The sequence below is a fragment of the Oncorhynchus tshawytscha genome, linkage group LG10 (assembly GCF_018296145.1).
Source record: "Oncorhynchus tshawytscha isolate Ot180627B linkage group LG10, Otsh_v2.0, whole genome shotgun sequence".
NCBI lineage: Eukaryota > Metazoa > Chordata > Actinopteri > Salmoniformes > Salmonidae > Oncorhynchus > Oncorhynchus tshawytscha.
Window position 1 is genome coordinate 8331712 of NC_056438.1, and position 25961 is coordinate 8357672.

At 41.7% G+C, this 25961-nt stretch overlaps 1 protein-coding gene across 9 annotated transcripts in view; it reads left to right on the top strand.

Annotated features, from left to right (window-relative positions):
* Positions 1–25961, top strand: part of LOC112259691 (gastrula zinc finger protein XlCGF57.1) — a 1127091-nt gene that overhangs the window by 999701 nt on the left and 101429 nt on the right. Inside the window, exons 1-3 of one of the 9 annotated variants that reach the window (XM_024434328.2) lie at positions 10206–10470; positions 12790–13239; positions 13882–16202. The exons of 6 other annotated variants lie outside the window; for them this stretch is intronic. In XM_024434328.2, the coding sequence (XP_024290096.2) occupies positions 10305–10470; positions 12790–13239; positions 13882–15503 (2238 nt within the window). In that variant the 5' untranslated portion in view covers positions 10206–10304 and the 3' untranslated portion in view covers positions 15504–16202. Of the gene's footprint in view, positions 1–10205; positions 10471–12789; positions 13240–13881; positions 16203–25961 lie in introns of those variants that run through there. 2 more of the 9 variants (XM_042329362.1, XM_042329370.1) reach the window with 2 other exon arrangements.

Below are 25961 nucleotides of genomic sequence, written 5' to 3' on the forward strand. Positions count from 1 at the left end.
CGGTTCAGGGCACGCAGCCCACGAGAATAAAGGATTTTTCAAAAATTCCTTGACTAGAACACGGAAGTAAGATTGGAGACAATGGTTGTCACTAGTTACCACAGCCACCAAGTACAAATTGGCTCTGTCGTAAAAACCTAAGAAAACTCCAACGTGCGTGTTGGTCCTAATTTAAAGGTTAGGCATACGTTTAACTGTGTGGTTAGGGTTAGGTTTAAAATCAGATTTTAGGAAGAGAAATTGTAGAAATAGTGTACAAATTTGTGGCTGTGGTAACTAGTAACGATCCATTGTTGTTGTAAAGCTAGACCACAGCAAAGATGTTCTACTAAGATAGAATTTAATTGAATTAGATCACATCCTGTCGTTTCCAATGCCGAGGCAAGTGAGCCGAGTAGGTGGGATCAAGTGTCGAGATGGGTTTTCCAAAGTCGCGTTTATTGGTCTATCAGAGATGTTCAGTCAGATGGCTTAGTGACGTCAATAAAATACATCGTCATCATATTCAAATTGAGATGTAGATTTGGAGAACATACTTTTATTAACTAACTTTAAGTAACTTTTCGTTGTTGACACTTTTATAATGCCACCAAGATCGAAAAGTAAGTTACACATATATATATATATATATATTTTAATGTTTATACACGTTCTATAAATTAGATATTAAAACGTGTTGTAGTGGGCGTTAACTGTTTAATACGTGGGCCAGAAGAGAAATAGTAACGTTGTTTAGGTTGATATATAGATTTATATTTATCGGCTAGCTAACGTTACAGTAGCGCAAATAATCGGATTATGCACTTGTCCGAAAAATAGCAGAGCAACTAGTTAGTTTAGCTAACTAATCATTCAGAACCGCACATCTGAGAGAACCGGACGTAAAGTTATTAGTTTACTCGAAGAGCTAGAAAATGGATGAGCATGGACGAACAGCGTTTGTAGGAATTAATGTACTCTACAGTTCTGCATATCGTTACACCTCAAAGGAGCTACCACAACCAGGTGTTGTAACCAAAATTATTTTACAATCGTTTTGTTTTGAACAGAACCATGACCAGACGGACATTGGAATTCGTTTCAAAGTGACAGTGAGGACAAGGCACTGTTTCCCACTGTAACAGCTGTTGGTGGAAGGAGGTGAGGACCAAGGTGCAGCGTTGTACGTGTTCATATTATTTATTTGAAACTGAACACTAAATACAAAAATAACAAAAGGAATAACCGAAACAGTTCTGAAAGGTGAAACAAACACTAAACAGAAATTAAATACCCACAAAACCGACGTGGGAAAAAGCTACCTATGTATGGTTCTCAATCACAGACGCTAGACAGCTGCCTCTGATTGAGAACCACACCAGGCCAAACAACAAAGAAATGCAAAATATAGAGAAATGAACATAGAATGCCCACCCTAGTCAGACCCTGGCCTAACCAAAATAGAGAATAAAAGCCTCTCTATGGCCAGGGCTTGACACCCGCGAGGAATTTGGCACACGGGTGGGTTTATTTGGGCCCCAAAGTTTTGAGGCAATTGAAAATATATATTTTATTGTTGTACATAAAAGACTGGAGAAACACCAGGAAATCAGCTTCAAGTTATTTAATTTTTAAATTTTTAATTTAAGAATCTATTCTTGCATTCCGCTGAATAATAGAGACACCTGATTGGTTACAAATGTAAGCACGGTTTGAATGATTATTTTATTCAAAACAATTATATTAGTTTGGGCTTTTTCCAATCAATTTAGTCTACAAATGATTTGTAATTATGTTCCCCCCCCCTCCCCCTCCCCTCCACAACCATCTGCTCAAGAAAATAATAGTCACGCGGTTGAATCTAGTTCATCCCTGGGATGAAGGGAATGGATGACTCACCTTTCCTTTGTTTGTTTTTGTTCTCTTCACCAGGATAGTGAGACAGGGGGGGGGAGGGGGAGGGGGAGGGGGGGGAGTCCAGGCACCAAAAGAAAAGGACTAGCTGGTGAAACACTTCAGTTTTCACTGTGCTATGTTTAAAAATATATATATATATATATATCTTCACCATTTATTTTTTTCTATTAGGGGGTAGGCATACTGGACATGGCCTTCCAGGATACAATCAAAAGCACTTGATCTAAGTAAGGTGACTCTTAGTCCTTACACAATGCCAGAGACTGCTAAGGTTTTTTATCAATTATGTCCTCCATTTTTGATATTCCAGTCTATAAGGATGCCGACGTACTTGGTTTTGGAGGTTTTTAGTCTCGCGGCATGCTTACTTTGCATTTGCCTGTTGTTCTTTTGTGTGATTTTGACAGCATCTTTCCCAGGAGCTGTATTCTCTTATTAAAGTACCATCTGTTTGAGATGAACTTTGTGATATTTTTTGTTTCAACGTGTCTGCAATCAATCACTGTGGGTGCATTATTATTATTATACTATTGACCTTCAATTGGATGATGGCCTCCTCCTTGCATGACAACTGTGCTTACATGCTGCTTCCTTTGTCACCTGAGTCTCCTCCTGTTTGCTCACGAGGAAGCCTCCTGCCACCCCTGTCACCTGACAGACCAACTCCTGCAGACTCTTAGAACTAAATTCAGCATCTGCTGCTTCCTCTGCTGGAGCTGGGTGTAGAAGGAAGGAGAGGAGCCCTCCTTCACTCTCTTGTTCTGTCTTTCTCACCTGAAACTCCTACATCTGCTTCCCTGGCCTCTCCTTCAAAAAATAGCCAATTCAAGACTTCAAACCTGTTGATATAAAACAACAACAATGCATCTTTAGTTGCTACCAACTTTGTGGTTGTCTTCTTTTTGTACTACGCTGGTCATCTGTTGCAGATTGAGGGGGTGGATTCATGTATTCTGGTAGGTGCTGCCTCGGAGGACAGTGTCTTCCGTCAACCCTGTCGAAAGACATTTTTACCAGAAAAGTATCATGACTGAAATGCATTTTTATTGACAAAGATGGTCAATAATCAGAATAAACTGCTCCTCGCACACAGCGTAACCCACTCTCTTCAGGTCCTCAAAGGACTTCTGCAGACTGATGTCCCTCCGCCTGATGTTTTTCAGCCACATCTTCCTCCTGAGTCATTACAAAAGTGTGAGCGTATTAATCTGATTTTTTTATTCAGCTGGATGTTGGGCTATGCTTAAAGTCTCCTGTTTTATAGTTCATTTAGTAGTGTAGTGGTTGCTATAACATCTGTGGTGATATATTGTAGTTTGTAGATAATAGTTTATGGTTATGTCCTCTATCTCTGTTATTCACCCTGATTGTTTTTTAATAGTACTCTACAGTTCATTTAAATAGACCCAGAATTTATCCTATGAAACATCAGAATAAAGACACAGACTTTATCCTGTCCATTGAAACATCAGAATAAAGACCCAGACTTTCTCCTATGAAACATCAGAATAAAGACCCAGACTTTATCCTGTCCTATGGAACATCAGAATAAAGACCCAGACTTTATCCTGTCCTATGGAACATCAGAATAAAGACCCAGACTTTATCCTGTTCTATAAAACATCACAATAAAGACCCAGACTTTATCCTGTCCTATGAAACATCAGAATAAAGACCCAGACTTTATCCTGTCCTATGAAACATCAGAATAAAGACCCAGACTTTATCCTGTCCTATGAAACATCAGAATAAAGACCCAGACTTTATCCTATGAAACATCACAATAAAGACCCAGACTTTATCCTGTCCTATGAAACATCACAATAAAGACCCAGACTTTCTCCTATGAAACATCACAATAAAGACCCAGACTTTATCCTATGAAACATCACAATAAAGACCCAGACTTTATCCTGTCCTGTGAAACATCACAATAAAGACCCAGACTTTATCCTGTCCTATGAAACATCACAATAAAGACCCAGACTTTCTCCTATGAAACATCAGAATAAAGACCCAGACTTTCTCCTATGAAACATCAGAATAAAGACCCAGACTTTATCCTATGAAACATCAGAATAAAGACCCAGACTTTATCCTATGAAACATCACAAAAGACCCAGACTTTATCCTATGAAACATCACAATAAAGACCCAGACTTTATCCTGTCCTATGGAACATCAGAATAAAGACCCAGACTTTATCCTGTTCTATAAAACATCAGAATAAAGACCCAGACTTTATCCTGTTCTATAGAACATCAGAATAAAGACCCAGACTTTATCCTATGAAACATCACAATAAAGACCCAGACTTTCTCCTATGAAACATCACAATAAAGACCCAGACTTTATCCTATGAAACATCACAATAAAGACCCAGACTTTATCCTGTCCTGTGAAACATCACAATAAAGACCCAGACTTTATCGTATGAAACATCACAATAAAGACCCAGACTTTATCCTATGAAACATTTTCAGTTGCTGCCCTCTTAAACCTGATTGGTCTTTTGAAGCTCCTCTCTATTGCTACACATGGTGTGTGTGTGTCTTTCTTTTTTGTACCCTTTTCCTGTTGAGGGGGATGCATACACCATGTTCTTCCAGGTTGTGATCAGATGCTCTACCTTTATGGTTTCCATATGTTCTATGTTTTTCACCATGTTAACAGGCATTTAATACATGTACAACCTTTTGAGTTTTGTCTGTTTTCTGAAGATGCATATGATTATAGTAGACTATAGTTTGTGTTATTCTTACTTAATCTGATCACAGGGCAACAGAACATAAGTCGTTGCCTATACAATGTTTTACAGACGTCTACCATCATTTTAAGAGGTACGGGTTAATAGTGTTCTACGACTCGATAAATTACTTTGCAATGACCCAGTGTCACAAATGATGGCTTCTATCGATTGTGCAGCATACCCTGGGATGGTCTTGGATGTAATACGGCTGGGCACATTGGTAAACTAACTATCACAGATAGATATAGCACTGCATGTATAAATGTGAAACATCCGCTTGGCGTTTCCTCTCACTACCATATTTGGGGTTACACTGTGTTAAACCCGGCTGTAGGTTTGTTTCATTACCGGTAGCTAGTATGTTTTTATCTATCAGTGATCATTGCTTTGGCGATTGATCCGATGGGTAGTCATGGATACAGCACACTACTGATTACACAGCCAACGACGTGTGTCTCACCATGCAATATTTACTCCAAATGCATCTTCTCATTATTTATTACATACCTTTCAACGTCTGTTGGAAGCTGGGACAAGCATTTTCCTCTCCTCCATTTTTACAATAAACTGAGTATTTTATTGATGACATATGTTTCTTATCGTGAAAAAAAAAAAGTTGATTCACAGAAGGAGTACTAGTAGTGGGAAAACTTGCAAAGAAATCTATTTCTAGCTATTTATTATTAAGCTGAGTCTTTTTTTTTTTGTGAATTAGCTAGTCAGCTAGATATCTACTTGGGACAAACTAGCTTCCGCGAGGAAGAGGATGAAGACCATTTGTGCCTTGCTGAATAAGCATAATGTTCATTAGGAAAACGGCCACTATCTAGTGCACTCTTCCTAAACAAAGTCATCTCTACAAACAATTGGGTAAGTCAAAGTCTACCAAACGTAGTGCACTCTGTTTGTTGTAGATTCTAGTTTTGGAAACGGAAAACTGTACGGAGATCAAGTGTTCCTTTTATGAGAAAATGTGCAAAATGTCGGCCAAAATCCATCTAGCTGAATCTTCTCCCACTGTCGTCCACTGGGCTTCCTCTCACTGTGAGAGGAAACGCCAACCGGATGTCTCACATTTATACATCCAGTGAAATATCTGTCTCATCTATCTGTGACCACAGTCGTTTCCAGTCATTTCCAATATGAGGAAATTAATCATAGTGGGAAGAACAACCACGAGCTAGTGAGATCCTATTGGTGCGTTATAGCATTATTTGCATATTTCCTATTGGGAACGCCTACTCTGAAGTTCGTGTGTGTAATACCTCAATTCGCCCATTCACTCCTTCTAAACAACATGTTTGTTTTTTTAAACGTTGGGTAAAAATAAAGGTAAAGTCTAGAAAACTTAGTCCATTCTCTTCATAACATATTTTAATTTTGGTAACGGAAAACTGTATATGTTTCATCGACAAGAAAATTAGCAGGAAGTCAGCAAAAACCCATCTCGCTCCATCTTCTCCCACTGGCCTTCATCTCATCACCATATTTGGTGGTGTGTGGAAACGCCAACCGGATGCTGCCGGTCTATACATCTGGTGAAACATCTAGCTCATTGTTCTATCTGTGATCGTCAACAGTAGAGTGGAAGTTTCCTTTAAAATTATTCATAAATATTATCCTGCCAACCACTATATGAAGAAGTTTAAGGAAAACATCAACTCAAATTGCTCCTTTTGTAATGACCACCCAGAAACAGTTGTGCATCTTTTTTGGCATTGTATGCATGTAAGAAAACTGTGGCAAGACATCAGTAGGTTTATAATTGAACACATTTATGAAGACTTGACACTATTGTGCAGAGATGGACTGTTTGGATTCTTTACATACAATAGAAATAAGCGGAATCATTTTTATGTAATTCATTTCATTATTCTTTTGGCCAAATTTCATATACACAAATGTAAATTTACAAACAGAAAACCACATTTTCGCACCCTACAAAAAGAAATTGAACTGTATTTTAAGACGGTTAAATGCTCTACTAACAAAAAAGCTGTTAGAATTGTAAGTATATGCATGTCCCTTAAGGTCCTTGTGTAATTGTAATGTGATATTGTACCCCCTAGCCCCGCCCCCAGCCCCGCCCCTAGCTCAATTGTCCATGGTTTGTAATCTATGTATGCTTGTGTTCCCTCATGTGCTTTATGTATTGATTTGATATTAAAATAAAAAATAAAATAGAAAATAAAAAAGAGCTCTCAGCTGACCTTTCCTGTCCGGAAGTAATTTAGCCATTTATTGTAGCCATTGGTGCTCTGTAGAGTTGCTATTTTATCGTTTTAATTCACTCGTGACATTCCTGGATTACTCGTTATATTAATAAAGTCAGATTCAACCAACAAATATGATAGTCAGTTTAAAAAAGGTTAAGGGTATAAGACTATGTACATATCTGGCTGTGGTGGCAAAATCAATGCATATCCCAACGAGTCAAGCTGCCCGTTGTAACAGTTCCAAGACCTGTCAGAAACATCCATCTAACCCTACGCCAATGACACCTGGATCTCAAAACTGAACTTGGACCCACGCTAAGTGGCAATGATATCCTTTGCCACCATTGTCTTTTATGACATTGCTATTAGTCATGACTATTCAACAAAACAATTAATACTTTTCAAGTTTCTTTACAGCGAATGTCTTATTGTAAAACTAGCAAACTATTTATGAAGTTTGGCAATGAGGATGAAAATAAGCATAGTTCAGCTAGCCAGCTAGTTTAGCCAGGGAAAACTGGGGAAAAACAACCCTGGGACAGGATATAGCTGGGCGCACATGCGCACTAAGCTAATTCAGGATAAAAAAAATTTAACAATTCAGAGACTGAATCGAATACATCAGATGACAAATATTTAGGGAGAGCAAATCAACATACAATCCCGAAATCAGCTGTAACTGTCAATAGTTAAACAAAGTTTAAAACGATGTTTGAGGGAACCTGAATACAGAAAATGAACGCTGAAGTCACTTCTGGACACAGTAGACTCCTCCTCCTCACCACTCTATACCCACACACTTCTTCTACATAGTTGTATTAAATTGCCGCCATTTTGGAGCTAGAATTGGGTTCATGTATATTGTGGACACAGTAGACTCCTCCTCCTCACCACTCTATACCCACACACTTCTTCTACATAGTTGTATTAAATTGCTGCCATTTTGGAGCTAGAATTGGGTTCATGTATATTGTGGACACAGTAGACTCCTCCTCCTCACCACTCTATACCCACACACTTCTTCTACATAGTTGTATTAAATTGCTGCCATTTTGGAGCTAGAATTGGGTTCATGTATATTGTGGACACAGTAGACTCCTCCTCACCACTCTATACCCACACACTTCTTCTACATAGTTGTATTAAATTGCTGCCATTTTGGAGCTAGAATTGGGTTCATGTATATTGTGGACACAGTAGACTCCTCCTCACCACTCTATACCCACACACTTCTTCTACATAGTTGTATTAAATTGCCGCCATTTTGGAGCTAGAATTGGGTTCATGTATATTGTGGACACAGTAGACTCCTCCTCACCACTATACCCACACACTTCTTCTACATAGTTGTATTAAATTGCCGCCATTTTGGAGCTAGAATTGGGTTCATGTATATTGTGGACACAGTAGACTCCTCCTCGCCACTCTATACCCACACACTTCTTCTACATAGTTGTATTAAATTGGCGCCATTTTGGAGCTAGAATTAGGTTCATGTATATTGTGGACACAGTAGACTCCTCCTCACCACTATACCCACACACTTCTTCTACATAGTTGTATTAAATTGCCGCCATCTTGGAGCTAGAATTGGGTTCATGTATATTGTGCTAATAACGATACAAAAAAGAGTAACGGAGAGCAGCACAGTACAATATGGTGAAATTAGAAAATGAGGCGTTTGTGGTAAGTACACGGTGCCCGCCATCTTTATACACCTTGGTAATCGCATGCTCCTCGCGTCCTCTCTCTCTCCTCGTCTCCTTCTCAAAACCCATTGGCTGAGAAACCCAGAGGTCTCTGGTCAGAGTTCCTCCCCGCACTGACCTTCTTCTCCAACGGGTTTTGAGAAGGAGACGAGGAAACTTTTGGTCGTGTAGCGTCAGGCTAGACCACCTTTACGGCACACACAGAGACGCGTACAAAGCTCTCCCTCGCCCTCCATTTGGCAAATCTGACCATAATTCTATCCTCCGGATTCCTTCTTACAAGCAAAAATTAAAGCAGGAAGCACCAGTGACTCGGTCGATTAAAAAAGTGGTCAGATGAAGCATCCGCACTGAGCTAAAGGCCAGAACTGCCGCTTTCAAGGAGCGGGACTCTAATCTGGAAGCTTATAAGAAATCCCGCTATGCCCTCCGACGAACCATCAAACAGGCAAAGCATCAATACAGGACTAAGATCGAATCGTACTACACCGGCTCTGACGTACTATACCGGCTCTGACGTACTACACCGGCTCTGACGTACTACACCGGCTCTGACGTACTACACCGGCTCTGACGTACTACACCGGCTCTGACGTACTACACCGGCTCTGACGTACTACACCGGCTCTGACGTACTACACCGGCTCTGACGTACTACACCGGCGTACGAACTATTACAGACTACAAAGGGAAGCACAGCCGAGAGCTGCCCAGTGACACGAGCCTCCTTGACGAGCTAGATTACTTATATGCTTTCTTCGAGGCAAGGTTACTTGCCGGATTACCTGGGACATGAACAGGGACCTCAGTTGGGACATGAACAGGGACATCAGCTGGGACATAGCTGCAGGCACCAACAGGGACATGAACAGGGACACCAGCTGCAGGCACCATCTTTCCCCAGAAAGTAACAAGGTCACAATAACCAGCCTGCTCCTTCACATATAAAGGGTTTGATTGGGTGGCTTTACTTGGCTCATCGCGCTCTAGCGACTCCTTGTGGTGGGCCGGGCGCCTGCAGGCTGACTCCGGTCGTCAGTTGAACGGTGTTTCCTCCGACACATCGGTGCAGCTGGCTTCCGGCTTAATCAGGTGGGTGTTAAGAAGCGCGGTTTAGCAGGTCATGTTTCAGAGGACGCATGACTCAACCTTCGCATCTCCCCAACCTGTTGGGGTGTGGCAGCGATGAGACAAGATCGTAATTGGATATCAGGAATTGAGGAGAAAAGGGGGGTAATATATATATATATATATATATATTTAAACACATAGTTGACAAAGCTACAAAAGAGCAAAATGAGAATCTGTAAATAACTAGGTAAGATAATCAAGTGAGAGTGGTGTGGAGCATTCTTCAAATAATTTGGCAGAAACATCTTTGTTTTGGTGACACAAAACCACGACCACTGCTTACAGCTGCTTGCTGAGAAACTAGGGGAGGCTGAAGTCATTCTGAACAAGCCAATTAACCCACTCTTCCCCAGGGTGCCGTCAGTGTAAATAATAATTTGTTCTATAATGAGTTGCCTAGTTAAATATATATATATTTTTTAAAGGTCTGTACCTTGTAGTTAACTCTCCATCCACATAGAGGCGCTGTGGTTTTTGGCTTGCCACCCGCTGATACAGGCGGAAGTGAGTTTGCGAGTGGATTTTTCTTTCTTGCGAACAACGTTCTTTCTTTGTGGAAGAAGCTACCAGCTGAATAGCTAACTAGCTACCATTCAACTTACAATGTCTAAACAACAGTTGTTTCGTGTGTTTTTAAATGAGCGCTTAACGGCGGCTGCTGTGGATATTTTCGGTGCAGTTGAGAAAACGGTAGTGGAGTACCAGGAGGAGAATGATCGGCTACGGAGACTGCTGGGGATCAAACCGGAGGTTAAACTATGTAGTACAGGTACGTCTGTACAGTGCATTCGGAAAGTATTTAGACCCCTTCGCTATTTCCACATTAGGTGAAAAATCTGTCCATGTGTGTTTGAGCACTTAACCCTCATGTCTCCTGTAATTGCTGGAGATAAGAGCGTCTGCTAAATGACAGACATTTCAAGTGTAATGCATTGTACTTTTGGAGTCCATTTCTTATTGTAAATAAGAATATAATATGTTTCTGAACACGACTACATTCATGTGGATGATACTATGATTATGGATAATCACGAATAATGAAGATAATATCCTGCAAAATCAGGAATACAGATCACAACTCCCCTCCTTACCAATAACAGGGGAGGTTAGCATTTTGGAGGTATGTGATGATGATCTTTGTTTCTTTTAACTTTCTCATTGAAGATTAATTCATTATTATCCAGAAACAGATTCTATTGTATCTACAATAAAAGGGACTCCAAACTTATACTATACATTATTCACCATTCACTTCCTATTGGACAAAACCCACAACCAAAACAAACACATTATTCACCATTCACTTCCTATTGGACAAAACCCACAACCAAAACAAACACATTATTCACTATTCACTTCCTATTGGGCAAAACCCACAACCAAAACAAACACATTATTCACTATTCACTTCCTATTGGACAAAACCCACAACCAAAACAAACACATTATTCACTATTCACTTCCTATTGGACAAAACCCACAACCAAAACAAACACATTATTCACTATTCACTTCCTATTGGACAAAACCCACAACCAAAACAAACACATTATTCACTATTCACTTCCTATTGGACAAAACCCACAACCAAAACAAACACATTATTCACCATTCACTTCCTATTGGACAAAACCCACAACACAACCAAAACGAACTGCAACTGCATTCAACCAGTTTGTGGTTTCACAAGCTTAATGTGTGTAATGAATATGGGGTCAAATATGACACTTCTGACTACTGTAATACGCTACGTTAACTCATCCAAATGCTTCTGACTACTGTAATACACTACGTTAATTTATCCAAATGCTTCTGACGACTGTAATACGCTACGTTAACTTATCCAAATGCTCCCGACTACTGTAATACGCTACGCTACGTTCATTTATCCAAATGCTTCTGACTACTGTAATACGTTAACTTATCCAAATGCTTCTGACTACTGTAATACGTTAACTTATCCAAATGCTTCTGACTACTGTAATACGTTAACTTATCCAAATGCTTCTGACTACTGTAATACATTAACTTATCCAAATGCTTCTGACTACTGTAATACACTACGTTAACTTATCCAAATGCTTCTGACTACTGTAATACGTTAACTTATCCAAATGCTTCTGACTACTGTAATACGTTAACTTATCCAAATGCTTCTGACTACTGTAATACACTACGTTAACTTATCCAAATGCTTCTGACTACTGTAATACGCTAACTTATCCAAATGCTTCTGACTACTGTAATACATTAACTTATCCAAATGCTTCTGACTACTGTAATACACTACGTTAACTTATCCAAATGCTTCTGACTACTGTAATACGTTAACTTATCCAAATGCTTCTGACTACTGTAATACGTTAACTTATCCAAATGCTTCTGACTACTGTAATACACTACGTTAACTTATCCAAATGCTTCTGACTACTGTAATACGCTACGCTAACTTATCCAAATGCTTCTGACTACTGTAATACATTAACTTATCCAAATGCTTCTGACTACTGTAATACGCTAACTTATCCAAATGCTTCTGACTACTGTAATACGTTAATTTATCCAAATGCTTCTGACTACTGTAATACGCTACGTTAATTTATCCAAATGCTTCTGACTACAGTAATACGCTACGTTAATTTATCCAAATGCTTCTGACTACTGTAATACGCTACATTAACTTATCCAAATGCTTCTGACTACTGTAATACGCTACATTAACTTATCCAAATGCTTCTGACTACTGTAATACGCTACATTAACTTATCCAAATGCTTCTGACTACTGTAATACGCTACGTTAATTTATCCAAATGCTTCTGACTACTGTAATACGCTACGCTACGTTAACTTATCCAAATGCTTCTGACTAATTCACACAAGGTTCTTTGATTTCTAAATGTTAAAACAGATATTATCAAAATCCCCTCAAATAAAAGGTGACGTTCTTAACTGTCACCACATATAAAACATTTGATCTCCAATCCCAAATTCTGGAGTACAGAGACACATTTGTAAATGTTAGTTTCACTGTCTAAATATATACATAAGGGAGTGTAAACCTCTGCTCCTCCTCTCCTTCCCTCCAGACTCCCTGCAGCTCTCTGTCTCTGAAGAGGAGGTTCCCCCTGAGCAGCAGCACTGTGAGCAGGAGTGGAGCCCCAGTCTGGGACAGAAGGACCCAGAGACCAAACAGATTAAAGAGGAACAGGAGGAAGTCAGGACCAGTCAGGAGGAAGAGCAGCTTCAAGGGCTCGTTGATACCAAAGACTCCATATTCACTACTTCCTGTGTGAAAAGTGAATGTGATCTGGAGAACCCATGTCAAGAAGCCGTACTAGCTGAACACCCAACTCTCAGTCCACTGAAAACATCTAAACTACAGTTGTTCTGTGTGTTGTTAAATGAATGTTTAACGACATCTGCTGCTGTGGAGATTTTTGGTGCGATTGAGAAAACTGTAGCAGAGTACCAGGAGGAGAATGATCTGCTACGGAGACTGCTGCGGAGGACACCAGAGATACAACTATGTAGAATAGGTTAGTATGTAGATCTAATACCTAGCTAGCTACGGTTCTACTTAGTTAATAAACTGTTTCCGCTAACAGTGATCTCCATTGCATCCATTTTTAAAGAACAGTTTATAATATAGCTAAGATTCACCAGGCATAACTAAAAAGTTATCTGTCAAGAAAAGATAATTGAAATAGCTTATATAGCACAGCCTTTCTGACTCCAATGCATTTCATTAGAGACGGTGAGTATGTTTACGTTCACACTAGTAATTCCATATTATATTGATGTCAGTAGGCTGAGTACGGCATCGGCCCTGTAGACCCCTGACTCTGCTCATCTTCAACGTTGTGAGGTCATAATAGAAGTAAGCATTAGAGGTCGACCTCTACTAAGCATACGGTGATCAAAACATCTAGTTTTCTGAGAAATCTTTCAAATCATTAGGACGTGTACAAGCTTTATTAAAATATCAAGTTTGGGAGCAGTAAAACTATTTATCTGTATCGTACATTATTTTAGCTCCTGTTATTATTTAGGATCAATGCCAATAAAGACATTTTCAATTAAAAAATCATTGAGATCTATAATTCACATTTGTGATTCAAGTGTTCTTTTGAATTCTGTGGTATATAAATAACTTCTGCTCCTCCTCTCTTTCCCTCCAGACTCCCTGCAGCTCTCTGTCTCTGAAGAGGAGGTTCCCCCTGAGCAGCAGCACTGTGAGCAGGAGTGGAGCCCCAGTCTGGGACAGAAGGACCCAGAGACCAAACAGATTAAAGAGGAACAGGAGGAAGTCAGGACCAGTCAGGAGGAAGAGCAGCTTCAAGGGCTCTTTGATACCAAAGACTCCATATTCACTCCTTCCTGTGTGAAAAGTGAATGTGATCAGGAGGACCCACTTCAGTCCTTGACTCTTCCCCAAACCCAGACTGTGGAGAACAGAGAGAGAGACTCTAAACCAGTGGATCTCAAACCTTTTGCCACTGTGACCCACATTAAGGGTCTCAACATTCCCTGTGACCCTCCAGATAATGAAAACAATGCCTCCAGCCACAGTTCAGCCATAAGCAGCGACCCAGTAGGACTTGACAGCTGCCCACCATTAGATCCCAGTCCACCATTGGATCCCAACCCACCAATGGGGGAACACTGTTCCAAACCCAACACCACAGCTAGAAAAACTCACCAACACAAAGGAGATCTGTCCAAGCACATGAGTATTCACACAGGAGAGAAATCATTTATCTGTGGTGACTGTGGGAAAAGCTTCAATCGCACGGATTTCCTAACCAGGCATAAACTGACTCACACAGGAGAGAAGCCATTCACCTGTGGTGACTGTGGGAAAAGCTTCAATCGGAAGGAGACCTTAACTACGCATAAACTGACTCACACCAAAGAGAAACCATTTAGCTGTGGTGACTGTGGGAAAAGTTTCAATCGGAAGGTGAGCCTAACTGAACATAAATTGACTCGCACAGGAGCGAAACCATTTAGCTGTGGTGACTGTGGGAAAAGCTTCATTCGGAAGGTGAGCCTAATTGAACATAAACTGACTCACACAGGAGAGAAACCATTTGTCTGTGGTGACTGTGGGAAAAGCTTCAATCGGATAGGGCACCTATCTGAACATAAACTGACTCACACAGGAGAGAAACCATTTAGCTGTGGTGAATGTGGGAAGAGCTTTATTCAAAACAGGGCACTAAGTAGACATTTACTGACTCACACAGGAGAGAAATCATTTAGCTGTGGTGACTGTGGGAAGAGCTTTATTCAGAAGTGGGACCTAAGGAGACATAAGCTGACTCACACAGGAGAGAAACCATTCACCTGTGGTGACTGTGGGAGAAGTTTCAATCGCAAGGAGACTTTAAGTACGCACAAACTGACTCACACCAGAGAGACACCATTTAGCTGTGGTGACTGTGGGAAGAGCTTCATTCAGAAGGGGGTCCTAATGAGGCATATACTGACTCACACAGGAGAGAAACCATTTAGCTGTGTTGACTGCGGGAAGAGCTTTATTCTGAAAGGGGACCTAAGAAGACACATGCTGATTCACACAGGAGAGAAACCATTTAGCTGTGGTGACTGTGGGAAAACTTTCAATCGCAAGCAGACCTTAACTACGCACAAACTGACTCACACCAGAGAGAAATCATGTAGCTGTGGGGACTGTGGGAAAGGCTTCAATGGGAAACAACATGGCTGCTCAGTCTGTGATAAAATATTAATTCAGAAGACTAATCTGCTAACACGTGAAAAACAACCACAAAGAAAGTAAATGAGGACACAGAGAGGAGACTAAGAGAGTATTGAGATACACCTGTGGACCAACTCTAACTGGTCCTCCTGATCCTGCTCAGTCCAATGTCACAGTAATTATATAATGGGACTGTTGTCTGAACCTAACAGGTAATGTTGCTACTCTTTGTGTATGAAATGGACAATCTGCAGTTCAGACAACCACCAGTTTTTAGGTGAACAACTGAAGGATGATGTTGGAGAGTTGTGAACACTCAATGTCGTAGACAGATCTGTAGATACAAGATGTCCAGATCTGATGCAGGGTTTTATTTGGCCCAAGTTTTCATGTGTAAATAGATTTACAGTACCAGTCAGAAGTTTGGATACACTATATATATATATATATATATCTATATATACATTCAAGGGTTTTTCTTTATTTTTACTATTTTCTACATTGTACAATAAGTTGCCACCCAGGTGTATCCGATCTCAAGAAATTGTAGAAAACATCTCCCTTATATAATCAATGTGAGCATTACTTAACCAGGGGAGTAGTGATTGGATAATGGGGGTGGTTTTGTAAACAGGGGAGTAGTGATTGGATAAGGGGGATGTTTTGTAACTAGGGGAGTAGTGATTGGATAAGGGGGTTGTAACCAGGGGAGTAGTGATTGGATAAGGGGGATGTTTTGTAACTAGGGAGTAGTGATTGGATAAGGGGGATGTTTTGTAACTAGGGAGTAGTGATTGGATAAGGGGGAGTTGTAACCAGGGAGTAGTGATTGGATAAGGGGGATGTTTTGTAACTAGGGAGTAAGTGATTGGATAAGGGGGATGTTTTGTAACCAGGGAGTAGTGATTGGATAAGGGGGATGTTTTGTAACTAGGGAGTAGTGATTGGATAAGGGGATGTTTTGTAACTAGGGGAGTAGTGATTGGATAAGGGGATGTTTTGTAACCAGGGAGTAGTGATTGGATAAGGGGGATGTTTTGTAAGTAGGGAGTAGTGATTGGATAAGGGGGATGTTTTGTAACTAGGGGAGTAGTGATTGGATAAGGGGGTGTTTTGTAACTAGGGGGTAGTGATTGGATAAGGGGATGTTTTGTAACTAGGGAGTAGTGATTGGATAAGGGGGATGTTTTGTAACTAGGGAGTAGTGATTGGATAAGGGGATGTTTTGTAACTAGGGGAGTAGTGATGGGATAAGGGGGATGTTTTGTAACTAGGGAGTAGTGATTGGATAAGGGGGATGTTTTGTAACCAGGGGAGTAGTGATTGGATAAGGGGGATGTTTTGTAACTAGGGAGTAGTGATTGGATAAGGGGGATGTTTTGTAACTAGGGAGTAGTGATTGGATAAGGGGATGTTTTGTAACCAGGGGAGTAGTGATTGGATAAGGGGGATGTTTTGTAACTAGGGGAGTAGTGATTGGATAAGGGGATGTTTTGTAACCAGGGAGTAGTGATTGGATAAGGGGGATGTTTTGTAACTAGGGAGTAGTGATTGGATAAGGGGATGTTTTGTAACTAGGGAGTAGTGATTGGATAAGGGGGATGTTTTGTAACTAGGGGAGTAGTGATTGGATAAGGGGGATGTTTTGTAACCAGGGGAGTAGTGATTGGATAAGGGGGATGTTTTGTAACTAGGGAGTAGTGATTGGATAAGGGGGATGTTTTGTAACTAGGGGAGTAGTGATTGGATAAGGGGGATGTTTTGTAACCAGGGGAGTAGTGATTGGATAAGGGGGATGTTTTGTAACTAGGGGAGTAGTGATTGGATAAGGGAGATGTTTTGTAACCAGGGGAGTAGTGATTGGATAAGGGGGTGTTCCTGTATTGTGTCAATCAGATGTAACTGGTTGAGGGAGGAGTTTACCAGCGAGGCTGGACTGTATATAAGTCATTGTTGGCAAGTCATTTTTCTTTGTCTGCAGACGGCCTTGTTTTTAGGACCTCTTTCTCTCTGGGGCCTTTTTGTTAAATATTCTACTGCTGTATTTTGTTGTTGTTAACTTGTTATCCACACATGCAGGGTCATATAATTAGTACTTTTCTTTAGGAGGAACAGGATTGTGTTTCCTGGAGGTGGAGAGTTGGGGAGACCATAGGATGTGTAGACTGATTATAAAGGGCTTTGCTTGAATAAATACTGGCTGTGCATTTCCTCTGGAGGGGCCACCCACCCAAATAGACCAGAGGGTATCCTCTTTGTTACTGTGTTGGGTTCATGCATTGGGGTGTGTATGAAAATGTCTCAGCATGACAAGGTGAGTATACCTCTTTCGTCTCGTGGGATACTAGGTCCCAATACGGTAAGGAACTCCAGGTCCACAGGTGAGGGGTTTGTGACGCGCAGCCCTGGGTGTAAAACAAAGCTATTTATTTATTAATAAACAGTTGCAGAGTGAAGAAATTATACTCGCCCTCAAGTTTTCCTGGTCTTATTGCCCTAGGAGATCCTGATGAACTACGAAACCCTGACAGGTATTCCCAAACTGGGGTACGCGCATTGCCGTCGGGGGCCAAATAAAAATGTGATTCACTTTTTTCTCTCACCTGAGTAGACTCGTTTCACTGCCAAAAATTAAATTCAACTATCTAGTGTTCAGCGAAATAACATCACAATGTCAAATACAGATAGCCTCGTCAAATAATTAACATCCAATCACATTAACCGTTACTCATCCAATCACATTAACCGTTACTCATCCAATCACATTCACCGTTACTCATCCAATCACATTCACTGTTACTCATCCAATCACATTCACTGTTACTCATCCAATCACATGAACCGTTACTCATCTAATCACATGAACCGTTACTCATCCAATCACATTCACCGTTACTCATCCAATCACATTCACCGTTACTCATCCAATCACATTCACTGTTACTCATCCAATCACATGAACCGTTACTCATCCAATCACATGAACCGTTACTCATCCAATCACATTCACTGTTACTCTCTCACAGGAAACCACTCTAGCACAGACATTTAGAAACGATACATGACATTTTGAAAAATAAGCTACAGGAGTTTTTGGAGTGAGAATAAAGACGACTTTAATAATAGTAGTAAGACATGTATAAAACAACAGATACCATTAATAAGAAGGGGCTAGAAGCATCTTATATGGTGAGCTACCGAGTGGCTAGGACAGGCAAGCCCCATACTATTGTGGAGGACTTAATTCTTCCTGCTGCTGTGGATATGGCTGGGGGAAAAGGCCCAAAAAACTACACAGACAATGCCTTCATTAAACAACACTGTTTCATGACAGATCAGTGACAAGGCAGGAGATGTTTTGAAACAATTATTGCTTCGCAAACAAGCCAGTGAATTCTATGCGTTACAGCTGGATGAGTCAACAGACGTGGCGGGCCTGGCACAGCTCCTGGTATATGTCTGTTACAGCTGGATGAGTCAACAGACGTGGCGGGCCTGGCACAGCTCCTGGTATATGTCTGTTACAGCTGGATGAGTCAACAGACGTGGCGGGCCTGGCACAGCTCCTGGTACATGTCCGTTACGTTTATGGGAGTTCAATTAAGGAAGACATTCTATTCTGCAAACCACTGGAAACCAGGACAACAGGATAAAGGATAAAGTACTGGACAGCTTTGTGACATCAAATGGATGTGTTGGTATCTGTACTGATGGCTTAAAAGCCATGACAGGGAGACATGGTGGAGGGGTAACGTGGTGCAAGCAGTTTTTCCTGACACCACTTGGGTACACTGCAGCATCCACCGAGAGACTCTTGGGTACACTGCAGCATCCACCGAGAGGCTCTTGGGTACACTGCAGCATCCACCGAGAGGCTCTTGGGTACTCTGCAGCATCCACCGAGAGGCTCTTGGGTACTCTGCAGCATCCACCGAGAGGCTCTTGGGTACACTGCAGCATCCACCGAGAGGCTCTTGGGTACACTGCAGCATCCACCGAGAGGCTCTTGGGTACACTGCAGCATCCACCGAGAGGCTCTTGGGTACACTGCAGCATCCACCGAGAGGCTCTTGGGTACACTGCAGCATCCACCGAGAGGCTCTTGGGTACACTGCAGCATCCACCGAGAGGCTCTTGGGTACAATGCAGCATCCACCGAGAGGCTCTTGGGTACACTGCAGCATCCACCGAGAGGCTCTTGGGCACAATGCAGCATCCACCGAGAGGCTCTTGCTGCCAAAGGAATGCCTGACAGGTTGAAAGACGTTTTGGACACTACAGTGAAAATGGTTAACTTTGTTAAAGCAAGGCCCCTGAACTCTTGTGTATTTCCTACACTATGTCATGATATGGGCAGCGACCATGTAACACTTTTACAGCATACAGAGGTGTGCTGGTTGTCAAGGGGCAAAGTATTGACATGTTTTTTTGAATTGAGAGACGAGCTTAACATTTCTTTACTGACCATAATTTTCACTTGTCTGACCGCTTGCATGATGACGAGTTTCTCACACGACTGGCCTATCTGGGTGATGTTTTTTTCTCGCCTGAAAGATCTGAATCTAGGATTACAGGGCGTCTCTACAACTATATTGAATGTGCGGGACAAAATTCAGGCTGTGATTAAGAAGTTGGAGCTCTTCTCTGTCTGCATTAACAAGGACAACACACAGGTCTTTCCATCATTGTATGATTTACTTTGTGTGCAAATTAACTCAAGTTTTACGGACAATGTCAAATGTGATACGGCGAAGCACCTGAGTAAGCTGGGTGGAAATTATACAGGTACTTTCCCGAAACGGACGACACAAACAACTGGATTCGTTATCCCTTTCATGCCCTGCCTCCAGTCCACTTACCGATATCTGAACAAGAAGGCCTCATCGAAATTGCAAGAAGCGGTTCTGTGAAAATTGAATTTAATCAGAAGCCACTGCCAGATTTCTGGATAGGGCCGCGCTCAGAGTTTCTTTCCTTGGCAAATCGCGCTGTTAAAAGACACTGATTCCCTTTGCAATTACGTACCTATGTGAGAGTGGATTCTCGGCCCTCACTAGCATGAAAACTAAATAGAGGCACAGACAAAGTGTGTGGAAATGTATTTACCTCTTAAGGATCTGACCCTTTTAAAAAATTGTTTTGCCTAAAATGACACCCAAATTTAACTGCCTGTAGCTCTGGCATTGAAACAAGGATATGCATATTCTTGATACCATTTGAAAGGAAACACTTTGAAGTTTATGCAAATGTGAAATGAATGTAGAAGAATATAACACATTAGATCTGGTAAAACATAATAAAAAGAAAAAAACATGTGTTTTTTTATATTTTTAATGTACCATTTTTAAAATGCAAGTGAAAGGCCACAATGTATTATTCCAGCCCAGGCGGAATTTAGATTTTGGCCACTAGATGGCAACAGTGTATGTGCAAAGTTTTAGACTGATCCAATGAATCATTGCGTTTCTGTTCAAACTTCTGTATCAAGACTGCCCAAATGTGCCTAATTGGTTCATGTATACATTTTCAAGTTCATAACTGGGCACTCTCCTCAAACAATAATTATTTCACTGTAATAGCTACTGTAGATTGGGTAGTTGTCACACCCTGATCTGTTTCACCTGCCTTTGTGATTGTATCCAGGTGTCACCTGTAGTGACGTTGTATTAGTTAATGTGACGACTGTTGCTCATCGAATGATTAAAGGTTTCTAATTGCGTGATTAACTGAATCAAGCAATTATTAACTCATTAACCTGGGACACCGTGGGAAAATTAGTTTTATTGAGTTTCTATTTCCCAAATTAACTCAAAGAATATCAGAATATCGATTTTACAACAGTCGCTAATTAATCAGTTTCCTCTACAGTCTCATTCCGAATGTCGCATAATCCGGGAATCTGCACGGACCCGGGTCTCACCAATGAGTTTGTACCACACCAATCTTAGTTGAGTATTTATTTACTAGAAAGCTAAAATGATGATAAAATATACACATACACAAAAACACATTCTAGGCTATTGATTAGAACTTAGTATAATGGGCCAACACACTATGGCGCGTGTTACCCAAAATGGGGGATTTAAAAGAGAGAAAAAGAGAAAGTACATGAGAGAAATATCCATTTCAGTGCATTTGTCAGTTATGCTTATTCTAACCCTAGCCTTGCCCCAAACTGCTGCTCTTAAGGGTCAGAATATAATGATGTAATTATGTGTGGGAGGTCTCAGATGGGATTATCCGTGTGGACCGTTTAGGCTTCTCAATGACATACTTCTCCGGCGCAACTCTCTGGTTGTCCTCACAATGTCAGTGTCCTTTTGGCTTAGTGGTCTGTTTCCTCGCCCTTGCTCTTCTGAGGACGGACAGCTCTGTAGTTCAGAGCTCACAGCGTAGGAATGAAACAGTGTAGATACCACAATTTGATGGAGAGTGGAGGGTAGGTGGTCCGGCTTAAATTCACCATCTTAGACACAGCTACTCATCCGTAGCTTGGGTAGAAAAATATTTATTTGTCTTCAACCTTGGGTTGAGTTTTGGGTTCGTTTACTTTTTAGACCTCGGCTGCAGCTTGGGTCACTTAGTCTGATCTGTTAATTCTTCACTCACAGGTCTTATACCCTTGGGTCAGAAGTGGGTGTAACCGCCTTTAGGGTAATTCTCTGGGCGTACCAAGTTATGGGCAAGGTCTAGATTTTACTCAAATCCAATTTTAGACAACTAACTTCACATTTCATCTTTACCAAAACATTCTCTTTGATTTGGACATTTTCCACACAATGTACAATGTATAAACATCAAACATATACTAGGAAAACTTTTAATGTTACAATATTTTCGTAATAACGTCATCTATTAACCTTAACAAAAATCTATCATCCTTACCACTATTGTGGCTGACGGAAACCGTTGTTCCAAAGTCCCTTTATTTCATGTTTAATGTTCTGAAGCTGGTTCTCCATAGTGACAGGACAAAGGAATTGTGTCTGTGGTCTAAGATTTACCATGGGGTGTGAGGGGTCATAAAACCTCCACAGAGATCCCTTCTCCTCTGGTGGGGATGAAATCTCTCTGCAGGATTGTGGTCATTGGTAACCTGAGCCAAGCAGGACAGTCATGACACCCGTCTTCCCCATTATTCCCTGGGTAATTATACCTGTGTTTTCTGTCTGTGCCAGTTTGTCTTGTTTGTTCAAGCTAACCAGCATTTTGTCTCAGCTCCTGGTTTTCTCCAGCTTCCCGTATTCTCACCCTTCTGCACCTTTGCCCTACCGACCTCTGCACCTTTGCCCTACCGACCTCTGCCTGCCATTCTGTACCTTTGCCCTACCGACCCCTTCCCTACCGACCCCTGCACCTTTGCCCTACCGACCTCTGCACATTTGACCTACCGACCTCTTGCCTGCCTTCCGTCCTGTACCTTTGCCTTACCGACCTCTGCCTGACGTCCTGTACCTTTGCCCTACCGACCTCTGCCCTACCGACCCCTGCCTTTGCCCTACCAACCCCTTTGCCCTACCGACCCCTGTTGCCGTCCTGTACCTTTGCCCTACCGACCCCTGCACCTTTACCCTCCCGACCCCTGCCTGCCGTCCTGTACCTTTGCCCTACCGACCTCTGCCTGCCAGCCATCCTGTACCTTTGCCCTACCGACCCCTGCACCTTTGCCCTACCGACCTCTGCACATTTGCCCTACCAACCTCTGCCTGCCTTCCGTCCTGTACCTTTGCCTTACCGACCTCTGCCTGACGTCCTGTACCTTTGCCCTACCGACCTCTGCCCTACCGACCCCTGCCTTTGCCCTACCAACCCCTTTGCCCTACCGACCCCTGTTGCCGTCCTGTACCTTTGCCCTACCGACCCCTGCACCTTTACCCTACCGACCCCTGCCTGCCGTCCTGTACCTTTGCCCTACCGACCTCTGCCTGCCTGCCATCCTGTACCTGCCTGACCCCTTCCCTCCGACCCCTGCACCTGTACCAACCTCTGCCTTTGTCCTGTAGCTTTGCCTTACCGACCTCTGCCTGACGTCCTGTACCTTTGCCCTACCGACCTCTGCCCTACCGACCCCTGCCTTTGCCCTACCGACCCCTGTTGCCGTCCTGTACCTTTGCCCTACCGACCCCTGCACCTTTACCCTACCGACCCCTGCCTGCCGTCCTGTACCTTTGCCCTACCGACCCCTGCTGCCGTCCTGTACCTTTGCCCTACCGACCTCTGCCTGCCTGCCGTCCTGTACCTTTGCCCTACCGACCCCTTCCCTACCGACCCCTGCACCTTTGCCCTACCGACCTCTGCACATTTGCCTACCGACCTCTGCCTGCCTTCCGTCCTGTACCTCTGCCTGACGTCCTGTACCTTTGCCCTACCGACCTCTGCCCTACCGACCCCTTTGCCCTACCGACCCCTGTTGCCGTCCTGTACCTTTGCCCTACCGACCCCTGCACCTTTACCCTACCGACCCCTGCCTGCCGTCCTGTACCTTTGCCCTACCGACCCCTGCTGCCGTCCTGTACCTTTGCCCTACCGACCTCTGTCTGCCGATCCAGTGTAATATATTATAAAAATAAAGCGAACTGGATGGAATATGGGGAAAAATGCACCAAATTATTTTTCAATTTGAAACTTGTTACAAATGATGGAGTCATGCATGATTCATCAAATTATATTTTGAAAGAGGAAGTAAAGTACTTTAAGAATATGTTTTCGTTTCAGTCTCCTCCATCTCCACTAACTGAAACTAATTGTATGGATTTTTTTTTCATAATAGTAATGTAAAATGAACATCTGTACAGAAAGACCAAATTACAAAGGAGGAACTTCTTGATGCAATTGGGGCCTTTAAGGCTGGGAAAATTCCAGGGCTGGATGGCATACCAGTGGAAGTATACCAAACGTATAATATATATAACAAACTTTTTTCGAAATACTCAGTGGACCATTATAAGCATGTTTTAACCACTCCTATATAAATGGTAGAAGTTTTGATATCATTATTACTGAAACAGAACCCAAGTAGTATATCTAAAGATCCAGTCCATTTAAAAAATTGGAGACCTCTTACACTTCCGTGTTGTGATGCAAAAATCCTAGCAAAATGCTTGGCGCATAGAATTTAAAAAGTATTGTCAGATATTATTCATCCTTTTTTTAAACATGGACGATACATTGGAGATCATTTAAGACAAGTACTGGAAACAATAGAATACTATGAAATGGGACACCAGGCCTGGTTTTCATAGCTGATTTTGAAAATGCTTTTGATAAAGTACGACTGGAGTTTATATATAAATGCCTAGAATATTTCAATTTTGGGGAATATCTTATAAAATAGGCTAAAGTTATATATAGTAACCCGAGGTGTAAAATAGTAAATAATGGCTACATCTCAGAAAGTTTAAAACTATCTAGAGGTGTAAAACAAGGTTGTCCACTATCGGCATATCTATTTATTATTGCCATCAAAGTGTTAGCTGTTAAAATGAGATCAAACAATAATATTAAGGGATTAGAAATCTGTGGCAAAAACTGAATTGTCACTGTACGCTGATGATTCATGTTTTCTTTTAAACCCACAATTAGAGTCTCTCCACGGCCTCATAGACGATCTAGATACTTTTGCTATCCTCTCTGGATCAAAACCAAAAAATGCTAATTTTACATCACCGTTGTCATGACGTTGGGGTGGGGGTAGGTTTATGACTCATAAATACCTCTTCCCCCCCTTTTTCCTCTCTCTACCCTACTGATGTGAAATTTGAAAACCCCTCGGTTAACATAGAGATTCTGGGAACATCAGAAAGTGGGGGGAAATTAACTATATTCTGGTAATCCGACCAATTGAACATATGTGGTGGTACTTAATGTCAGTTTGGTTGTCATCTGGGACTATCTCATCAATGATAGGATGACAAACTCTACAGTGGAAAGTCTACACATCAGAGTTATCGGATTCACATGGAATTGTTGTTCAATTTAAATGTTTGAATATAAAATTATTGGTGAAGAGATTAAATGTAATTTTAGCTTCCAAATGAGAGATTTGCATTTAGGTTAGGGCTCTGCTCAATCAGTGGTTCGCCCCTGTGAAGAGACATGGGTTATAAAACTTTTCAAACACCCCCTTCTTCTCCACTATATAAAGCCTTGACGAAAATGTAAACTCCTGTTCCAAGTACGTGAGGTCTGCAGCCTCTGCGTTAAAAGCACTAACATGTCAACTACAGAAAGCCAACCTCAGAGTGAGCTTTGGTTGCGAATGGTATGAACTTTGAACTCTTATTCACTACATAAGTGATACAGAAGTGATACCTCCTAGCCGTTGAGTTAGCAACAGCAGCTGCAAATGCTGCAACCGCGAACTAGGAAAGAACAGACAGAGAATCCTGTTGTAAGTGCTTGTGCACATTTTGACTGGAGCGCGACGGGTTTTGTACCCACACCTTGTTATTCTGGATGCCGGTGGTTTTGATAATTAAACTGCTCCGGTTATTACCCAGTTCTGCTCTCCTGCGTCTGCGTCTGACTTCCCTGCTACCA